The following is a 16,675-nucleotide window of genomic DNA, read 5'->3' as shown; positions in this document are numbered from 1 at the left end:
ATTAAAGAAAACTCCAGGTGTTGTATAGTTTAGCCTCACAGAGTAGAGCCCATGGTGTTTCTGGGTAATTAGGTCACCTTGACCTGTGGCTGCCCCTCCCACCTCCTCTCCAGGCATGGTAATGGCAGCTGTCTTTGAACCATGCGAAACCTCCCCCTATAAAAGTACTGGAGTACACAAGGTCAGGACCATAGCAGCTTGACGCCTTCGAACTTGAGCCTTGATCTTAGGGAACTGCAAACATAACCATACAGGAACAGTATGATTTCAGTGCTCTAAAATGCTCTAAAATGCTCCTCATTTAAGGTCCCATTCTTGAGTTTTTGTTAACTATAGCCGCCTATGGCAAAATACGTAACTTTACATAGGCCAAAACCCAATAATTTGAATGACAGCCATCTAGTCTATCCAATCAATTTTGAGCACAATGGCCCTACATTACGTCAAAAAATTCCCAACCAGATCTAACCCAACAATCTCTTTTTATTTATTTATAAACTGCACTTGGCCACTCTCCGCCAGAGGTCCTCCAGCGCTGCTACCTCCTGACCGCATTACCCATCACAACAGCGTGTAAACATCCGACCTGTCGCGCGGATGTCAACACTTACCCACTAATTTTAGCACATACAAACAACCTCTCATATCACAAGCGGTTTACGCCAACTGACTTAGCTAAAATGCAATTTCTGGCGGATATAAACACACATCCATACACGCATTTCATTTTTAGTACGATCTACTTTAGAGTACCCACGCGGAAGAATACCGGAATGAGACCTTAATAACCATTGATTATTAAGATTGTGTCTTAAATGAAAGAATAAACATCCCCTAACAACCTCTTAAAAGATTTTGTCTCACGTCACTCCGTTACCAAGCAACGGGTCAATGAAGTTGCGTCAAAATTTTGATATGAGCAGCGCCACCTGGCAGTTTGAAGAAAAAGTACAACATATATCTTTAATTACCCTTATGACGTGTCGGAAACGGTAATTAATGTTTTTTTCGTACCGTTGGGTAGATTAATGTGTTCTGTATGAGATTGTTTACATGTAAACCTTGGTAGACAGCAACAGATAGATCTGAACGATGCTGATCATTTCGTGTATGCTGGCAAATGAGGCATAGCATCAGTAGCGACATTCAGGTGCATGTCGCATCAGGACAAGCCCATGAAAGCAAAGACATCGACATGACACAAACAACAGTAAAGCCAAACATATAAACTTGCTTAAAATTTGAACCCGAGGTAAGAAGAAATAAGCGACATGCTGCTGATAGTGCATCTAGCGCACTCTAAAAGTCAGCCTAGGCGGGAATGGGGAGTGGTTTATAGAGGTGACACAAGATCCTGGCTTACAAAAATGCGAGGCAACTTCAGTCAAGAGTACCCTTTTCTACTAGTTGAGAAGAATGAAGGCAAAAGAGGCCAAAATTGACCGTAAACTATCACTCAGAAAAGGAAGGGGAATTCCAGACAGCGTTCTTAGCACAGAGCAAAGCAGAAACTTTTCCAATGAAAGTTACAGTAATGCTTTGACATAATATATCCATTCTCACCTAAGTAGAAATCCACGAAATATTTTATGATTTTGCAGTCTAGGAAGTCTGGGGGATACAAATTCACCTCAGCTGTAACGTGTCGGGTGTTTTTCCGTTAGTTGGGGGAGGGGGGCAGGGTAAGGATCCACCGCCCAAAAGTGGCGGGGGGGGGGGCTGGAGTGCCCCTCAGACTCAATGCGTGCATCCGTGCGTGTGTATGGGGGGGGGGTAACAATGGCACAAATTTCGGCCAGGTTAATCAAGCCACGTAATGGGTATTACTTTGGGGTGTAATCAGATAACCCTACTTGTCAGGCTTGCGATATTAGGTGGGTGGACAGTCAGGCTGCTGGCAAGGTTGTTTAAACAAGTCGTAGCGCGTGGGATTGACTTGCATTTGACGCTTTTCCTGAAAGCAAAGTGCACATATATATAATATTTGAATCTTTTCCTGTTCTGTGGTTCCTTAACTCTAGCCACAATTTCATATGGAGATCTAATATCCGTAATCGACGCTTCTAAGATTTACATGTGCTGTCCGTGAATTTGGGTTTACACGATTTCCATAAAATTTGCAAGCTTGCGCTTGTCAGTCCTTGCTTGATAGACGTCTTTCGCAACACTGGTAGTCAGGGAAATATCTTTAGTGTATGTATCATTGACTATGTCAGCTTTTCAAAACGTTATTTGACTGTAAATCTTTGTAAAACGGAGTAAGATGAAAGGACGGTGTGCATCAACCCCCGCAGAACTGGCCTCGTCCGTTGCCATGGCAACGGGCGTGGTTACGCAATGCAACGTTCGCTGAAAAATTGTACATTAAATCCTGGGCAAACATTGTTCAAAAATTGGGACCTTAGCACTAATCGTTGATTTTTGGTGAATATTTTTCATTTCTATTAAGGTCCCATTCTTGAGTTTTTGTTAACTATAGCCGCCTATGGCAAAATACGTAACTTTACATAGGCCAAAACCCAATAATTTGAATGACAGCCATCTAGTCTATCCAATCAATTTTGAGCACAATGGCCCTACATTACGTCAAAAAATTCCCAACCAGATCTAACCCAACAATCTCTTTTTATTTATTTATAAACTGCACTTGGCCACTCTCCGCCAGAGGTCCTCCAGCGCTGCTACCTCCTGACCGCATTACCCATCACAACAGCGTGTAAACATCCGACCTGTCACGCGGATGTCAACACTTACCCACTAATTTTAGCACATACAAACAACCTCTCATATCACAAGCGGTTTACGCCAACTGACTTAGCTAAAATGCAATTTCTGGCGGATATAAACACACATCCATACACGCATTTCATTTTTAGTACGATCTACTTTAGAGTACCCACGCGGAAGAATACCGGAATGAGACCTTAATGCCAGACCTTTTTTTCATCCTGACTATGGAAATGAAATTTTTTGGACTCTTTGAGGGTTTCCTAAATGGTTTGTTTCCAGTAGCCATTATGTGACCGAGAAATCACAATGGACTAAAGGTTAGAACCACCTACATGGAACAGAAGCTGGATGGATAAAGAGGCTGTCACCTCCTGTGGACACCCACAGTTTGTTGACACATTGATTGTCAAGGCTTATTTGTCTCCACACCCTCAGGCTCAGTGGGGGTCACTGGAAATGGCTTCCAGGTGCTGCGCTGGCCCTCAGTACTGTAAATTCATTTTATGTTTGCGGGGATTTAGTTCATGGTTGGAGGAGAAAGGACTGGTGTTCCAGGAGCTTTCTGTTCGCAGTTCAAACAATTAAGTTGCACAGTAGTTGAATACATTGAAAATGCAAATCAGCTAAATCACAAGGTCACCACAAAACCAAAACCACCTAAAATTAGGTTTTGGGATTTACAGTACTAGGTCCATGGATCAAAGGGTGGCTTTAGCTTCTGTAGGGAAAGTACTACGGTACTAGTGTTTGCTCTAACTGATGCTGACAACCCCCCCCCCCACCCCCACACACACACCTGTGTTCTAAATGTCTCACCAGGACTCACCTCCCTCCCTGCCTGGTGCAAAGCTCCAACATCAGCACCTGTGTATCAAATACTGTCTGATACAAGTGAAGTTTGCCCTATTTAATTATATGTAGATCTGCACCCTAGCAAAAAATCTTATTTTTGTATGAAGATTGAATCATCTTACTTGTACTAGCTTTCTTTCATTGTCTGAAGATGTGGTCCGAGGCAAATGCTGGTTGATTGCTCCGCTGAATCATACCTACAGGTCTAATTACAACTGCATACTTGGAGAATATTCTCTACTTGTTGCATGGAGACATGTTAATGGTTCCCTGTGTGTTGTGTGTTTTCCCTACAGCCTCCATCATCTGTGACCTTCCCCGCGCCCCCGGGTCATGCCGGGGCTCCATCCCCAGATGGTACTTCGACAGGGACGAGGGGCGCTGCACCAAGTTCCTGTATGGCGGTTGTCGCGGAAACGAAAACAGGTTTGAGTCCTTCCAGGACTGCCAGTCGACCTGCGGAGGGCCAGAGGTCACAGAGGTCACCAACAATGAAGGTACGGAGGTTTTCCTGACTGTACATCAGCTCACATACTCTATACTTTGTGGGAGATATAGCAACGAAATGTTTTGCTTATTTTGTTACCCAACCAATGCATCAGATCCTAAACATGTACAAGTTGAAATAGATAATCTTTTATTCAATGTTTTGGCAGTTTTTTTTTATTTACACATTCTACTTGATTAGGAGTTATCCTTTTTTTTTTGGAGAACCAATACTCTGACATTGTCACATGTGAGAACTTATCCACACATTCACATCCACACAGTGCTTGAGGATGTGACTCAATCCCCCATATTTACTGATGGTTCAGGTTCACCAGATGAGAACAGTAAGTCTCCATGTTCCACTAGCTATAGCCCCTCCCCCATACATGTACATGTACAGGTAGATCTGTTAGCTTTCCTTATGTCTTATATAACAGATCATGGCACACAGCAGCCTTATACCTTAGACCTCAGGCTATAGTTGTCATAGTTGTAATATCTGTGAGTGATTCATGTAGATTGTTTTCCTTTGATTATCCCATTCGCCTGCTCTGTCTAACAGGGTGCCAAGGACGGGACATTGTTTGCCATGTACAATACAATATGGTCTTTGGTTTGATTTTAGTTAGTAGTGAACTCCAACTTGGTGCATGGTATGCTGAAAAGTTAGCACAACAGTGTCCATGTTGATTTCTGATATCCTATCTGTACAGATCCGTTCTATGAGTATGAGGATGATCTTTTCCAGCCTGTTCCTACTGTGGTTTCTGAAGATACAAGGAAGTCAGGTGACTGGCCCTCCATCTATAACTGCAAGGACTGCTGCTTCCATGGCCTGCTGCTGCTGTTGTAGCTAAATAATGCTGCTGCTGTACATCACAGCACAATGCTTAACATTTTACAGGCTAACTTCAGCTGGGCCTTCTTTCCATTTAGCTTTAACGGTCCACAGTTCCCCAAGATGAATTGCATCAGCTTGAGGCTAAATTGTGCACAGAGCACGAAGTTGCCAGGAACTGGGTTAGACTGTCATCCCTATGTGCCCCTGATGCAACAACTTGAACGTAGCCAATAGCATGTTTATGAAAGCAAGGCTAACAGTAACAGGAAGATGATACCCCAGTTCATCCTGCTTCCATCAGATGCTGCCTGCTCATTAGTCTGCTGCTGCACTAACTTTATCTGCAGCTTACAGAATATGTCTGCTGCCCACATAAATATATGCACTTTTCAAATGTTTTATTTATTTTCAACTGTGGATGATATTGATACAAGTGTAGTCTGGAAGAGAGTTTATATCTGTTTAAGTACAAAATGTACTGAACATGTTGGCCAACATAAGAAGTTTCTCCACAGGCTTCTGCAACAGTTCCACCATTTAGTTATAGTCATCTTTTACTTACATTAAGCTTAGACTTTTACAGATGCCTCTGAGCAAGGACGTTATATCAAGATAAAACATCCTAGCTCTCAGTAAAACAGTCATGTTGCTTTCAAGTTGTTTAGAACCTAATCCACAAAACAATCTGAATGTGTCAAATTATCTGCCTTGTTCAGATGTCTGCAACTTGCCCATGAAGATCGGCCCATGTAGGATGTCCAAGAGGAGATGGTACTATGACTCCTTCACCAAACTGTGCACAGAGTTCATCTATGGAGGCTGCAGAGGAAATGCCAACAACTTTGACACCCTGCAGCAGTGTCGGCAGGCCTGTGGTGCTGGTCCAGGTACAGTACTGGAGTTAGACATGTTAACTTACATGTAACTCAGTAACTTCTGTTGGTATAACAGGACGTTGCTTTTTTTAGATGACATGATTGTAGTTCGCACTTGTAGTCATCAAAAGTCCCTTCAATGAAATCTTTATCCATACTCCTGTCCCTAAGGGCTGAATGCAGTATGTTGAATGAGGAAAGAGATAAAAAGCCTATTCCCTACTATAACTAAATCTACTGTTTACATGCCTCTAAACATACTTTTATTACAATGTAGCTCTAGTCTAAATAAATGTGGATGATTTGTTATGTTCTACTACTCCAGGAGACCTGACTATCTATGTGACAGATGCGCCCCCGTCTGTCCAGGGCAGCCGGGATGACAGTGATGTGGAGCTGTTGTGTGGGTCATCAGAGTGGGGCTGCTGTCAGGACGGCATTACCTACGCACTGGGGCCGGACAAGGAGGGATGTCACGCCATCAACGGTCAGCAGATATCCTCTGTCACACACTAGCACTGTACAACTAGAATGTATCATAAAAATCATATCAAGCTTCTTTGCTTTGCTATCTATGTATCTTCTGTTGGAACAGAGGAGATGTACATGAGTATATCTCATTATCTGTATCCAAAGTCGTCGTTTGAAACAATGGTTCAGTCTATGAATGATTTCTATTTGTTGAGGAATAGTTGATGTTACAGTAGCACATATTTCATATCCTTCTATGTCATGTACAGGTGCATCACAACTGCAGTAGTAGTCTCAGACACCTTAGCATAATTTGTGAAAGACATGTTATTTGTTTTTTTATCAAAAAGAACATGTTTTTGTGTTCAATCAGAGCTAGGAGAGATCCTTGGTCCCAGCATCATCAACACCCGTCCAGGCAGCACGGTGACCCTGTCCTGTCACGCTGAGTCTGACCTGCCCCTCACCACCACCTGGTCCTCACGCACACACACAGACTTCCTGCAGAGTCCCAGGTAAGTACTAACTAACACATACCATACACGATATTCTCCACAACACACAAAGGTGGAACTGCTGCCATTCCTTTAGACTAAAGAAAGCTAGATCACGATACAATGATTCAACGGTGAAAACAAAACAGTTGGCTACGTGTACAACTTATAAACAACTGGCCAAACTTGTTTAGACACAGGGCTCGTGTCTATAATGTAGCTCCTAACATTCGATCATGTTCAGATTCAGGTCTGAATGTACTGGACTAATGTTACCTATAGTTACCAGTAATCCTCCTATTTTTTGTCCATTAACCAGGTTCCGTGACCTTGCCGGAGGTGTGCTGGAGGTCGTGCAGGTGGAGCCGGCAGACAGTGGGACGTACACCTGTCTGGTCACTAACGGCTTCAGCACGCCCAGGACTAAGGACATCCAGCTCAATGTGCAAGGTTGGTAACCACACATTTTGTAAAGGGAGGTCACACTTTTATAACATCCTATGAAATTACCCTAGTGCAAAAATTCCTTTCAGTTCATGCCTTAGTCTTAAGAAGCTTCTACAGTTTAACCAGGTCTTACGTAATGATGTTTCTGATGTATGATGATGAGTGATTACCATCATTTCATTTTTTATCGTCCAGTTCCAGCTGCCATCATCCCTGACCAAACCAGCTACATGTCCCGTGTGGGTGAAACCACCAGGCTGGACTGTAGGGTAGAGGGAATCCCCAGACCCCAGGTAGACTTCTCGCTATTTCACCCATGTTACAGATTGTACTGCAAAATACATGCACACACATACACATATTATATGACCTCAGATGACATAAAAGAGTTTGATATCGTTTCCAGGTAATTTTAAATCTATAAATCACTGCAGCTATACGTGTTTCCCAGTGCTGATGAGGGATATAAACTCCCATCACATTTGGAACTGCATTCTTCTCACTGCAGCAGTGACACATGGCGGCAGCTGTGTGAAGGTAAAACCAGTCATTATTGCCCTGGGGAAGGGTGACAGACTGTCATTGAAATGTCAGCAAGTGTTAACGTGCTGGTTGTTTAGTAGAGTGTACAAAGATCAACACTGTCCCCCTGGTAGGTTATCTGGGAGAAGAGCGGTGCCCTGCTGCCAGGAGACGTCCCCAGGATGTTCCAGCTGCCCAACAACTCGCTGGAGATCGAGGCCACGTCCATGAGCGACGCTGGCGAGTACACCTGCACCGCTAACAACGGCATCGGCGACCTGCAGAAGAGAGTCGTCTATCTGGACGTAGACGGTGAGGGGGTTACAGAATCTCTTGCTGTCAGGCTGATTGGGCCCTACCCCAAGAGCTTGTGACTGTTAACGTTTAAACCAGGAGACTGATCTTGAATAATTAGAAGTGGTACCAGTTGGAGCCCAGAATTTTTTGTTTGTTGGCATCAAGTAGTTAAGTCTGCATGTCACAAATTTCTCAATTCAGCATTCTAAATGATAAAGAAACATAACAAGAGGTTGAGAACCTCCCATGACCTTTTTTCCATTTGACCATCTTTTGACAAATTTGTGAACTTCTTTAACTGATTGCAGTTGGGCTTGAGATCACCACGCGGCCCAAAAATGCGACCATCGTGGAGGGGGAGACCCTGATCCTGATCTGCCGCGCCTCGGGCACGCCAATGCCCCAGGTCAGCTGGCTGAAGGAGGAGGGGCCGCTGCCCGAGGACAGGACGCAGTTCGTGGCCAACGGAGACCTGCAGATCAGCCCGGTCGTCATGGAGGACAGCGGACGGTACACCTGCATCGTGTCCAACGGCAGGGCAGCAATCACATCCAGCGCCTGGGTCATGGTGGAAGGTAAGATGTTTCATTGTAACACTCACTCCTGTAGAAATCTGCATTGTGGTGTCAATGGCAGGGTTTGATTGCTGGCGTTCCTGGTAAATTTTGTGCCCTTGAGAAAAGCAGTTCTCAGTAATTGTCTTCCTTACTCCGTTACAGAACAACAAATCAGCGAGACGTGCGTAGACAACACAGAGCTGGCCAACTGTGAGCTGATCGCTCGGTTTGGTTTCTGTGATAACAATGACTACTACAGGCAGTTCTGCTGCCTCAGCTGCGCCAAGTACAGCAGACAGAGGAGAAAACCTGGAGACGTCCCGTAAATACACTACCTTGCCTACTGCTAGGGGCAAACACTTTCTTAGTTAAGATATCTTAAGTGTGTATTAGTTACTTAAGAAACATTCTTGAACAACCAAAACAGAGCAAAAATATTCTTGGGAGGGATACTATAAGGATGGCAAACAGACACATTTTAAGTTTTATTTTATTTTTTATCAGTCCTTTTTCTGTTGGATCATTGGTCCAGAAATGTCCAGTCAAAAATTTACCATTTGTTTTTATTTAGTGCTAACTTAAAGACTTTATACTCAAAAAGTTACCAGAAATTTTGTTTTTACCAGGAGACTTAATTTTGCTGTAAGCTGCGACTGATCATTGAAAGACTAAACAAGCATGACAATTGGACACATGGGTTAGATAGTCTACTTCAGCAATTCACAAGCCAGCTAAAGAGACTAAGAACTACGGTGCTACACAACTTTTACCTCTAAACCTAACGTCAGATCAAAGGAAGGGAGGCTGCAGATCGTAAGCATTGATTCTACTGGCCAAGTCTAGACATGATACACTGACAGAATCATTTTGAATGCTAAGAAAATTACTGTAACAGATGCAAACATGATGCAGATGATGACTGGCAAAGATGTGTGTATTATTAGGTGTTAACAGCAACAGCAAAGTACGACAGCTCTGTTTTCAGTCCACTGAATAGCTTTCAATAATGTATATTTTGTTTGGTTGTTTGATAGTTTGATTTCCTTTTGCTTTAACAAAATTCTTGCAGACAAGGATGGTTGGCTCATATATAGTCCATGTTGTTGATTTCTCATTGTATATAGCATGTCAGACAATCAGACTAGTTATTTCCCATCATAAGATGATTATTTTATACCACTTCATTGTTGATTTTTACTTTGAGTATTGATTTTTATGATCACCTTGACAACTATGTATCACCACTAATATAAGATCATTTTACAGGTTTACAAGAACAGAAGGCTTGAAATAAAGAAAATGAAATGACTAAGTCTGTACATAACTGGCAGTGTTACATTTTTATTCACTTCCAAGAATAAGGTTAGTCTCTTATGGCTAAAAGTTAAGCCTTATTAAACAGAGAAGCTAGAAGTTCAGAAGATATGAGGATGAACATGGAAGAACATGGGATGCTCATTCTTACAACAAAGACTGGATTTAGACATTGACAGGTTTGGATTGGAAGTCCATTTTTTCTATATTGGAAATTACCGTTCAACTTAGCTTCTGAATAATTGTTACCAACACAGATGAAGTTTCAAGCAAAGATGTGACTAGTGATCTAGAAGAGAACAGAGCAGCAGGTCAGACCAGCTTCCACTTTCCCCAGCTCCCCGATAGACCGCTGGATCAGCCTGTAGTCACCCCCTAACGTCTCTGCAAACACCTGTAATGGGGTTTAAAAACATCAAGATTGAAAAATTGTTCATTAACATATTCAGTGCCTGTTAATAAGGTACTGATTGAAGTCATTTACTAAGGTTAGGATTCAATAGATGAAAATTAAGAACAATATTGCACACTGATATTAGAACTTTACTGGTAGTTGCATTGGAGTGGTACAAAGTATCGATAGAAAATGAGATGAGCAGTTTTTTATCAGTTCCTACCTGGCAACTCTTGGGATAGTCCTTTTCCGTGCAGTGGACGACAGTACCGTTGATCTGAAGACAGTTGACCCCGTAGTGGTTGGGCACCCACATGGGTGTGTAGGTGTACTCACTTCTCTCACAGACAACCTGGCAAAGACAGAGGTATGGTGGTCATGTTTTATAGTGACTGACCCAATGTCCAACCATGTATTGGGGTGATACTTCAACTTACATATGTAGACGGTTCACATGGTGACAACTTACTAGTACTTGGCTTTCCTTCTATAATGGTAATGATCCTATAGCCTGTTTAAACATCTGCTTGGAGATGAGTAAGATAACGCCAAGAAGCCATCAAAGAGATCCTGAGACGTCAGTATCTTACCTCCCAGGCTGTTTTGCCCCACTTGTTCCTGGGCATGACCAGAGTTCCCGGCGCGGCCACACACAGCATGCCCTTCAGGTGGAACTCCGGCTCCTCCACCGGTACGGAGTGCACCGGGTACTCGGGGAAGGTCTCCGCCAGGGCTTTGTGGCCTTCAACGTTCGATTTGCTGGATATCCCCGCAAAAAATTCTTTACCTGAAAATGAAAGACAATGGAAAGGGATAAGAATAGTTGAATGACTGCTTACACAAAGGGAAATGTACATTGAATACTATTATTGTCTCCGAATGTTGTCTGTATAACAGTCTCCCGCGTTTTTCTTATAGTCAAGACAATGCTTGTCTACAAGAGAGTGTCTTACCTGTGAACAGGACATCTCCACCCTCCAGGATGGCTTTCTTGTTGTAGATCCTGTGAGTTTTTATCCCGAGGGATTTCAAGCATCGTTCCACGGCGTCGACCTGCAAACAATACACCACGCTCATGAACCTCAACTTTACATAAGCAACAGGCTTATTATAACGTAAAGACTCGGTACAAACAATACGGTGTAGAATACAAGTCGATGCTTCTAAATAATTTTTTTGACAAATTTGTCTGTCTAAAAAGTATATAATCACTTGAAGTAGCTACTGTCCTAGCGAACGTGCAGCTCATCAGGATATAGGTCATCCGTGCAATACAATCACTAGGAAACTAAAGATAGGAAACGATTCCCTCCTTCAGGCCTTCCTCAGGGACTGCGCGGGAAAATAAACTCTGGATTAGTCTAAAGAAACAGTACCTCTTTCCTCCTGGGCTTGCATGGAGGCCGTGTCATGAGTGCCCTGTCGCCGACCACCACGCAGGTGTCCTCCACAAAGACGCAGTCCGGCATCGCTTCATCGGCCGGTAGGACAGTCACGTCCAGCCCCAGGTCCCGCAGCATCTGCACGTACCCGGCGTGTTCCTCCAACGCTCTCTTCATGACCACTCTCTTTTTCTCGTCGTAACCCTCGGACTGGTGCCGTATGGACTTGGGGATCTCCCGCACCAGGGCGCGCGTGTAGCGCGGGAAGTTGAAGTCGGTGGCGGCGGACATGGCTGAGTCAGGACGGCAGGTGGACGAATGGGCTCGAAAATTCTCAGAGCACGGCTTTATGAGCCTTTGTTCTAAGAAATTTGCATAGTGAGCGCGACAGACAATTATCTCCACCAACCAGGGCAATTTATTCAGCAACATTTCATAGATTTCATACGAGTGACGAAATCGCTTCACCAGGACCGTTGCAGAGCATGACGAAATACTATTTAATCCAAACTCCTACTCTGATCCAACGGCTACTGCAACAATGCGTAAGGTTTTGATACAGTATAAAATAATCTTAGGATCACAGTGTTTTTTACTCACGCGTTCTATAGCTCACACTATGAAATCAGTCTGTTTTCTTTTAACGCGACGTTTACCAGACGACTGGACCAACCGGTTCAGTGACATATCCATATCAACACCCGGACATTCTGCAGGTGCTCCATATATCGGGACATGAGAAAGATTGACCTCAGTTCGAAATGAAGGCCGTTTTAAATTGGTGACGCTACAAGCAAAACACAGCGGTATTTTTTTCATGGCCATCATCAGTAAGTTATGGTAGAGTTCCACAGCATGGTGGTCGGCCGAGATCTGCCACTGTGTTCTTATTCTTGTGTGTGCAATTAGTGATGACGTGACATTTAACACCACTCTGTCTAGTTCCAGAATATGAAAACCAACAAGTAAAACTTTCATAGATTTTCCTTCTCTTTCTCTTGCCATAACTTAAAAGTTTTTGTGATCACTGGCCATTGCTTCTTTTAAACTCTACGGAAATACAGGCAAACGTCCTTCAAAGACTATGTTACTGCATTTCCCTCAATTGTCGGCAGAGGTCATTGCACGATCAAATGGTTTGACAATGTGGGCCAGTAGAAAGACTAATTAAATCCCACGTAACACGCCTGACTCTAGGATTTCATTTTACAAAGCGCCACCGAGCGAATACGTCACAAACGGCACGAAAATCGTCAAGAATATTGTTTTGTACGATATGCAAGCAGCGGGCTTTTTATCCATTCTACAGCCAACATCATCGCTAGTGTTTCAAACTTCGCCAAACTGTGTAAAGATGAGTGCGTGTGTCGGCATTACAAGATGAAACAAGTCGAGTTGACTGACATGCCTTGATGCTTCGCGTAGTTTGGAGCATCTGAATTACTTTATTATTCCAATAAGTCCGTGCAATTCAACTGTGACCTTTCCAACTATTTCATCCTTGACTTTCTTGACCTTAAGGCTGTCTTAAGACACGAGCGCGGAGGAGGTAAGTTTGATGCCGGCTTTTTAGTAATACCTGCTGATCCACTGGACATGGGAGACTCCTTGGTGGATGGTCAAGGTTCATAATCTTCACCTTATTAATTACCAAGAGCTAGAAGAAAACTCTCCCGACGAATCAGATCTGCTGTACTACAGCTTTAGCGAACGGCATATTGATGCCAATCCTTTGAAGTCCTCAGCACGCTGCACAGAACGACCGTAAATGTAACAGCCATCCCCGTGTCGAAGCCGCCAATTCGTTTGGAGCATCGTTACAAAGCTGCAAATACCCGTTTTCAAATGTCAACGATGCGGAGGATTTGGCGTGATTGTCCTCGTGGGTTGGGGTTCTCATGCGGGGTCAACCACTCATGTAGGTTTACTTCCTACCAGAAGTATAAAACCAGTGCGTTGCTCCACCGGGAGTAGGAAATAAGTTGTCAGAATAGAGCAGGTATTGTTGGGGTCACCTGCCGCACTCTTCAGAACTGGCAGAAGCTGTTCAGTAGCCACTTAAGACCTTGGCTCGTAATACGAACACAAATTTTTGACTGAGTTCCTGTGAAGTGCCGCGGTATGGCACGAGTTACATCAACCGTTTTATTGTGGACTTCCAGGCCAAACGGAAAGTAACATGGATGTTTACGTATTTCCTGCACGTATGACGAGTATCAGCTGTTCTCAATACGATCTCATCGGGCAACGATACTGCTCACTATTTCACCACGGACGTGACTCCTGGCTAACTCTTTCTACTTGCCATTCGATGCGCTGATTTTCACTGATCACCATCCTCTTAAGTAGCCATTCTTTACCTTTTATTGAAAAGTACACATACATGTAAGAAGAAACAGTTGAAGTTTGGTACGCTATAGAATAAAAGCGCGAGATTATGCATCACTGACCTGGGAACGAGGAGACTTGTTGAGATAATGAACCGATAAAACGTAAGTAGCACAAGTACGTCACTATGGTGATAGGCTTGTTATCTTAACGTTTCTTCTTTTCCATTATCCTCAACTGCGGCTTTCTACTCGATTCTATCTAAACTTCACTGCCATCTTATGTACTTGAATGAGGTCCTTGACCCTAAGTTGAGAAGAAGCTCATTCTTCTTCTCGACCTTCCCGCTTAAACAGGCCCTTTGACAACATTGCGGAGAGAGCAACTTCCCCGAGCAGAGGGCTTCAGCTCAATTAGTTTTACAGGATGAAAAACTTTGATGTCAATAGGAAGATTTAGGCTGACTTTGTAGGACAATAGATCAATCGTTCCGCTCCAATTGGCTGGCAATTCAGCCGCGCCACTGAATAACGAGGTGGATATAATGGGATTGTGGGAGATCTATGGCCGGGACAAGTCGGATCAATCATGTGTAATCGGCGACGTACGCTGACTAACGCCACACGCGATGACCGTGACATTGACTCATGGACGGACCCGTCGTCACGTGAAATGAACACTGATGGGGTGGAAAGGTGCCATTAAGATTGCTGGTCAAGAATGGATTTGACTCTTTGTAGGGAAGCTAATATATTACTAATAAGCACCCACGGACAGATCATCGAGGAGTATAGGGTTCGATTGTTGGCATTCCTGGCTGGACTCCGCGGCCTTGGGAAGGTTATGGAACGAATCAAATCTGGCTTGTTACTACGGTAACTACAGATAACTCCCAGGCGATGCTCTGAACATGCGAAAAGCGCATTGAGACAGTCTTCTCCGTGCCTAGAGGACCCTGAAAGATAATGAACAAGAACCCAGGGGAGCAAATTTGCGGCGTACATCATCGTCTTTTTACAGGGTAAAATCACGACATTGCTTCCAATCCTGTGATCGATAGAGTCAAGTGGTATGATTTTCACACCATATCCGGACGTAATCTGACACTGAGCACCAACTGGGATAATGATTAACCGATAACGTCCATTATAGTTGGAAATGACGGGGTACGAACGCTTTCTGTCCCGGTAGGGCCCAGCCCAGCACACGCCCTCCCCACCCGCAAGCTAGGTACATGTATAGTAGGACTCTCATTTCAGCACCAAGGACATCGCCCGCGGACGCGCCGAAACTTTGCCCCAGTCGCAACTGAGCGCTCTCCGGGGACTTCCAGCGGCGCGCAGACGCCGTGCCAAGCTCGGGCAGGTTCTGGGCAGCGCCATTCCGCGAGGAAGCCGCCCGATATGTCCTGTAACATGTGCAGGAAGGGGGGGGGGGTACGATTCTGAAGCTCGAAGGTTATTGGGTGTCTTAGCTTTCGTGAATGATTTAATAGCTTTGGATTAAGAAGAAACACAAAAAGTCAATTTCGTCTAATGTAGGTGTTTCTCTTGGTCATTGATCGACGGGTACATTGTCTTAAGTTTAGACCATAAAAACAGGGATAACATGCTGCAAAGTTTTCCAGACACAGACAAAGGCGACAAAAGCTTTGTATTTTCCCCTGAAACGAAACAACGTAGTGATGAAATGTACATATCTGTTGACTTGTAGTGAATAGCATGTAATACATCAGACATTCATGAGCATAGAAAGTGGCATTATATGGCCTTATTAGGACGTGCGCCACTTGGGTGCATATGATCCACTTTGAACCCTTTTAACGTTTTGCTGCAGGATTTACGGGCAGTATGGTCCACGCACCACGGCCTGCCCTCTCACGTGTCGTGCTGCTGGAGTCGTGAGGAAGGAAACCTTTTTGAAAGGATTCATAACAAAGTTTTCGTTTGAAGAAGTTTGGGCTTGCAGGCGTGAAAGATTGAAGACTGGGAACGGTTTTCCGTTTACCTAGCGAACCTTAGAAAGAGATGCGCTCTAAAATGACCCCTCGGAGTCCAGACATCAAAAGGAAACATTTCAAGGCACCTCCTGTTTTTGATGTGGACCCAGTCCACGGGAATGAGCCCTTTCGTCTAAATGGCACGACAGTGATCTTTTGGTGCCAGCTATGAAACATGGTGTAAATAATCATAAAGCACATGTTGATGGTCACGAGGCCGACTCAATGTGTCTGCTTCCCGCGAGACGAATGATCCTCTTCGCCATCTGTCAACAGCTTTCAGGCATCTTCATCCATACCGTGGGCTAAACAGTAAATGGCTTATTAATGATGATGACCACAACCTTACATTACCGTTGGTTAATGATGGCTCGGATATGGTTTTGTAACATCTGGCCAAGGGCCATCAGCTATCACTACAGTCGTTATGCCGGCTGCCGCATTCATAACTCAGCTGTTTTTATGATGAACACTGGACGATAATTACGGGAGCGAAAAGTGCCGTGTAACTCTGGATATAGAATGTTGCATGGCACCTTCGATATGCGTATAACGTATACTAAGAATGTGAATATATCGTTCATTGCTTGATTTTGCAGGCTAAATGGAAGGGCAGGCTATGGATCAGCAACATACTTGATCCAGGCGACATCTTTGACCCGTGCATGTCCTGAATCATCTAG

General features: G+C 44.0%; 2 protein-coding genes across 2 annotated transcripts in view; one reads left to right on the top strand and one right to left on the bottom strand.

Moving 5' to 3' along the window:
* Window positions 1-9,791, top strand: part of LOC109482249 (papilin-like) — a 30,733-nt gene extending 20,942 nt beyond the window's left edge. Inside the window, 9 exon segments of the mRNA XM_019784941.1 lie at window positions 3,879-4,079; window positions 5,629-5,799; window positions 6,113-6,274; window positions 6,632-6,773; window positions 7,072-7,202; window positions 7,395-7,492; window positions 7,856-8,033; window positions 8,327-8,593; window positions 8,738-9,791. Of these exon segments, the coding sequence (XP_019640500.1) occupies window positions 3,879-4,079; window positions 5,629-5,799; window positions 6,113-6,274; window positions 6,632-6,773; window positions 7,072-7,202; window positions 7,395-7,492; window positions 7,856-8,033; window positions 8,327-8,593; window positions 8,738-8,901 (1,514 nt within the window). The 3' untranslated portion in view covers window positions 8,902-9,791.
* Window positions 9,792-9,900: 109 nt separating this feature from the next.
* On the bottom strand, window positions 9,901-12,134 carry LOC109482531 (N(G),N(G)-dimethylarginine dimethylaminohydrolase 1-like). Its single transcript, XM_019785267.1, has 5 exons — window positions 11,660-12,134; window positions 11,237-11,336; window positions 10,874-11,070; window positions 10,507-10,635; window positions 9,901-10,283 (listed from the first exon to the last, which is right to left on the bottom strand). Exons 1-5 carry the CDS (start codon window positions 12,095-12,097, stop codon window positions 10,179-10,181), a joined length of 969 nt encoding a protein of 322 aa, XP_019640826.1. The 5' UTR covers window positions 12,098-12,134; the 3' UTR covers window positions 9,901-10,178.
* Window positions 12,135-16,675: the final 4,541 nt, after the last annotated feature.

This window comes from Branchiostoma belcheri, unplaced genomic scaffold (genome assembly GCF_001625305.1).
Source record: "Branchiostoma belcheri isolate BF01 breed outbred unplaced genomic scaffold, Haploidv18h27 scaffold6, whole genome shotgun sequence".
Classification (NCBI taxonomy): domain Eukaryota; kingdom Metazoa; phylum Chordata; class Leptocardii; order Amphioxiformes; family Branchiostomatidae; genus Branchiostoma; species Branchiostoma belcheri.
Note: the sequence above shows the minus strand (reverse complement) of the source record. Positions and strands in the feature narration are given on the sequence as shown.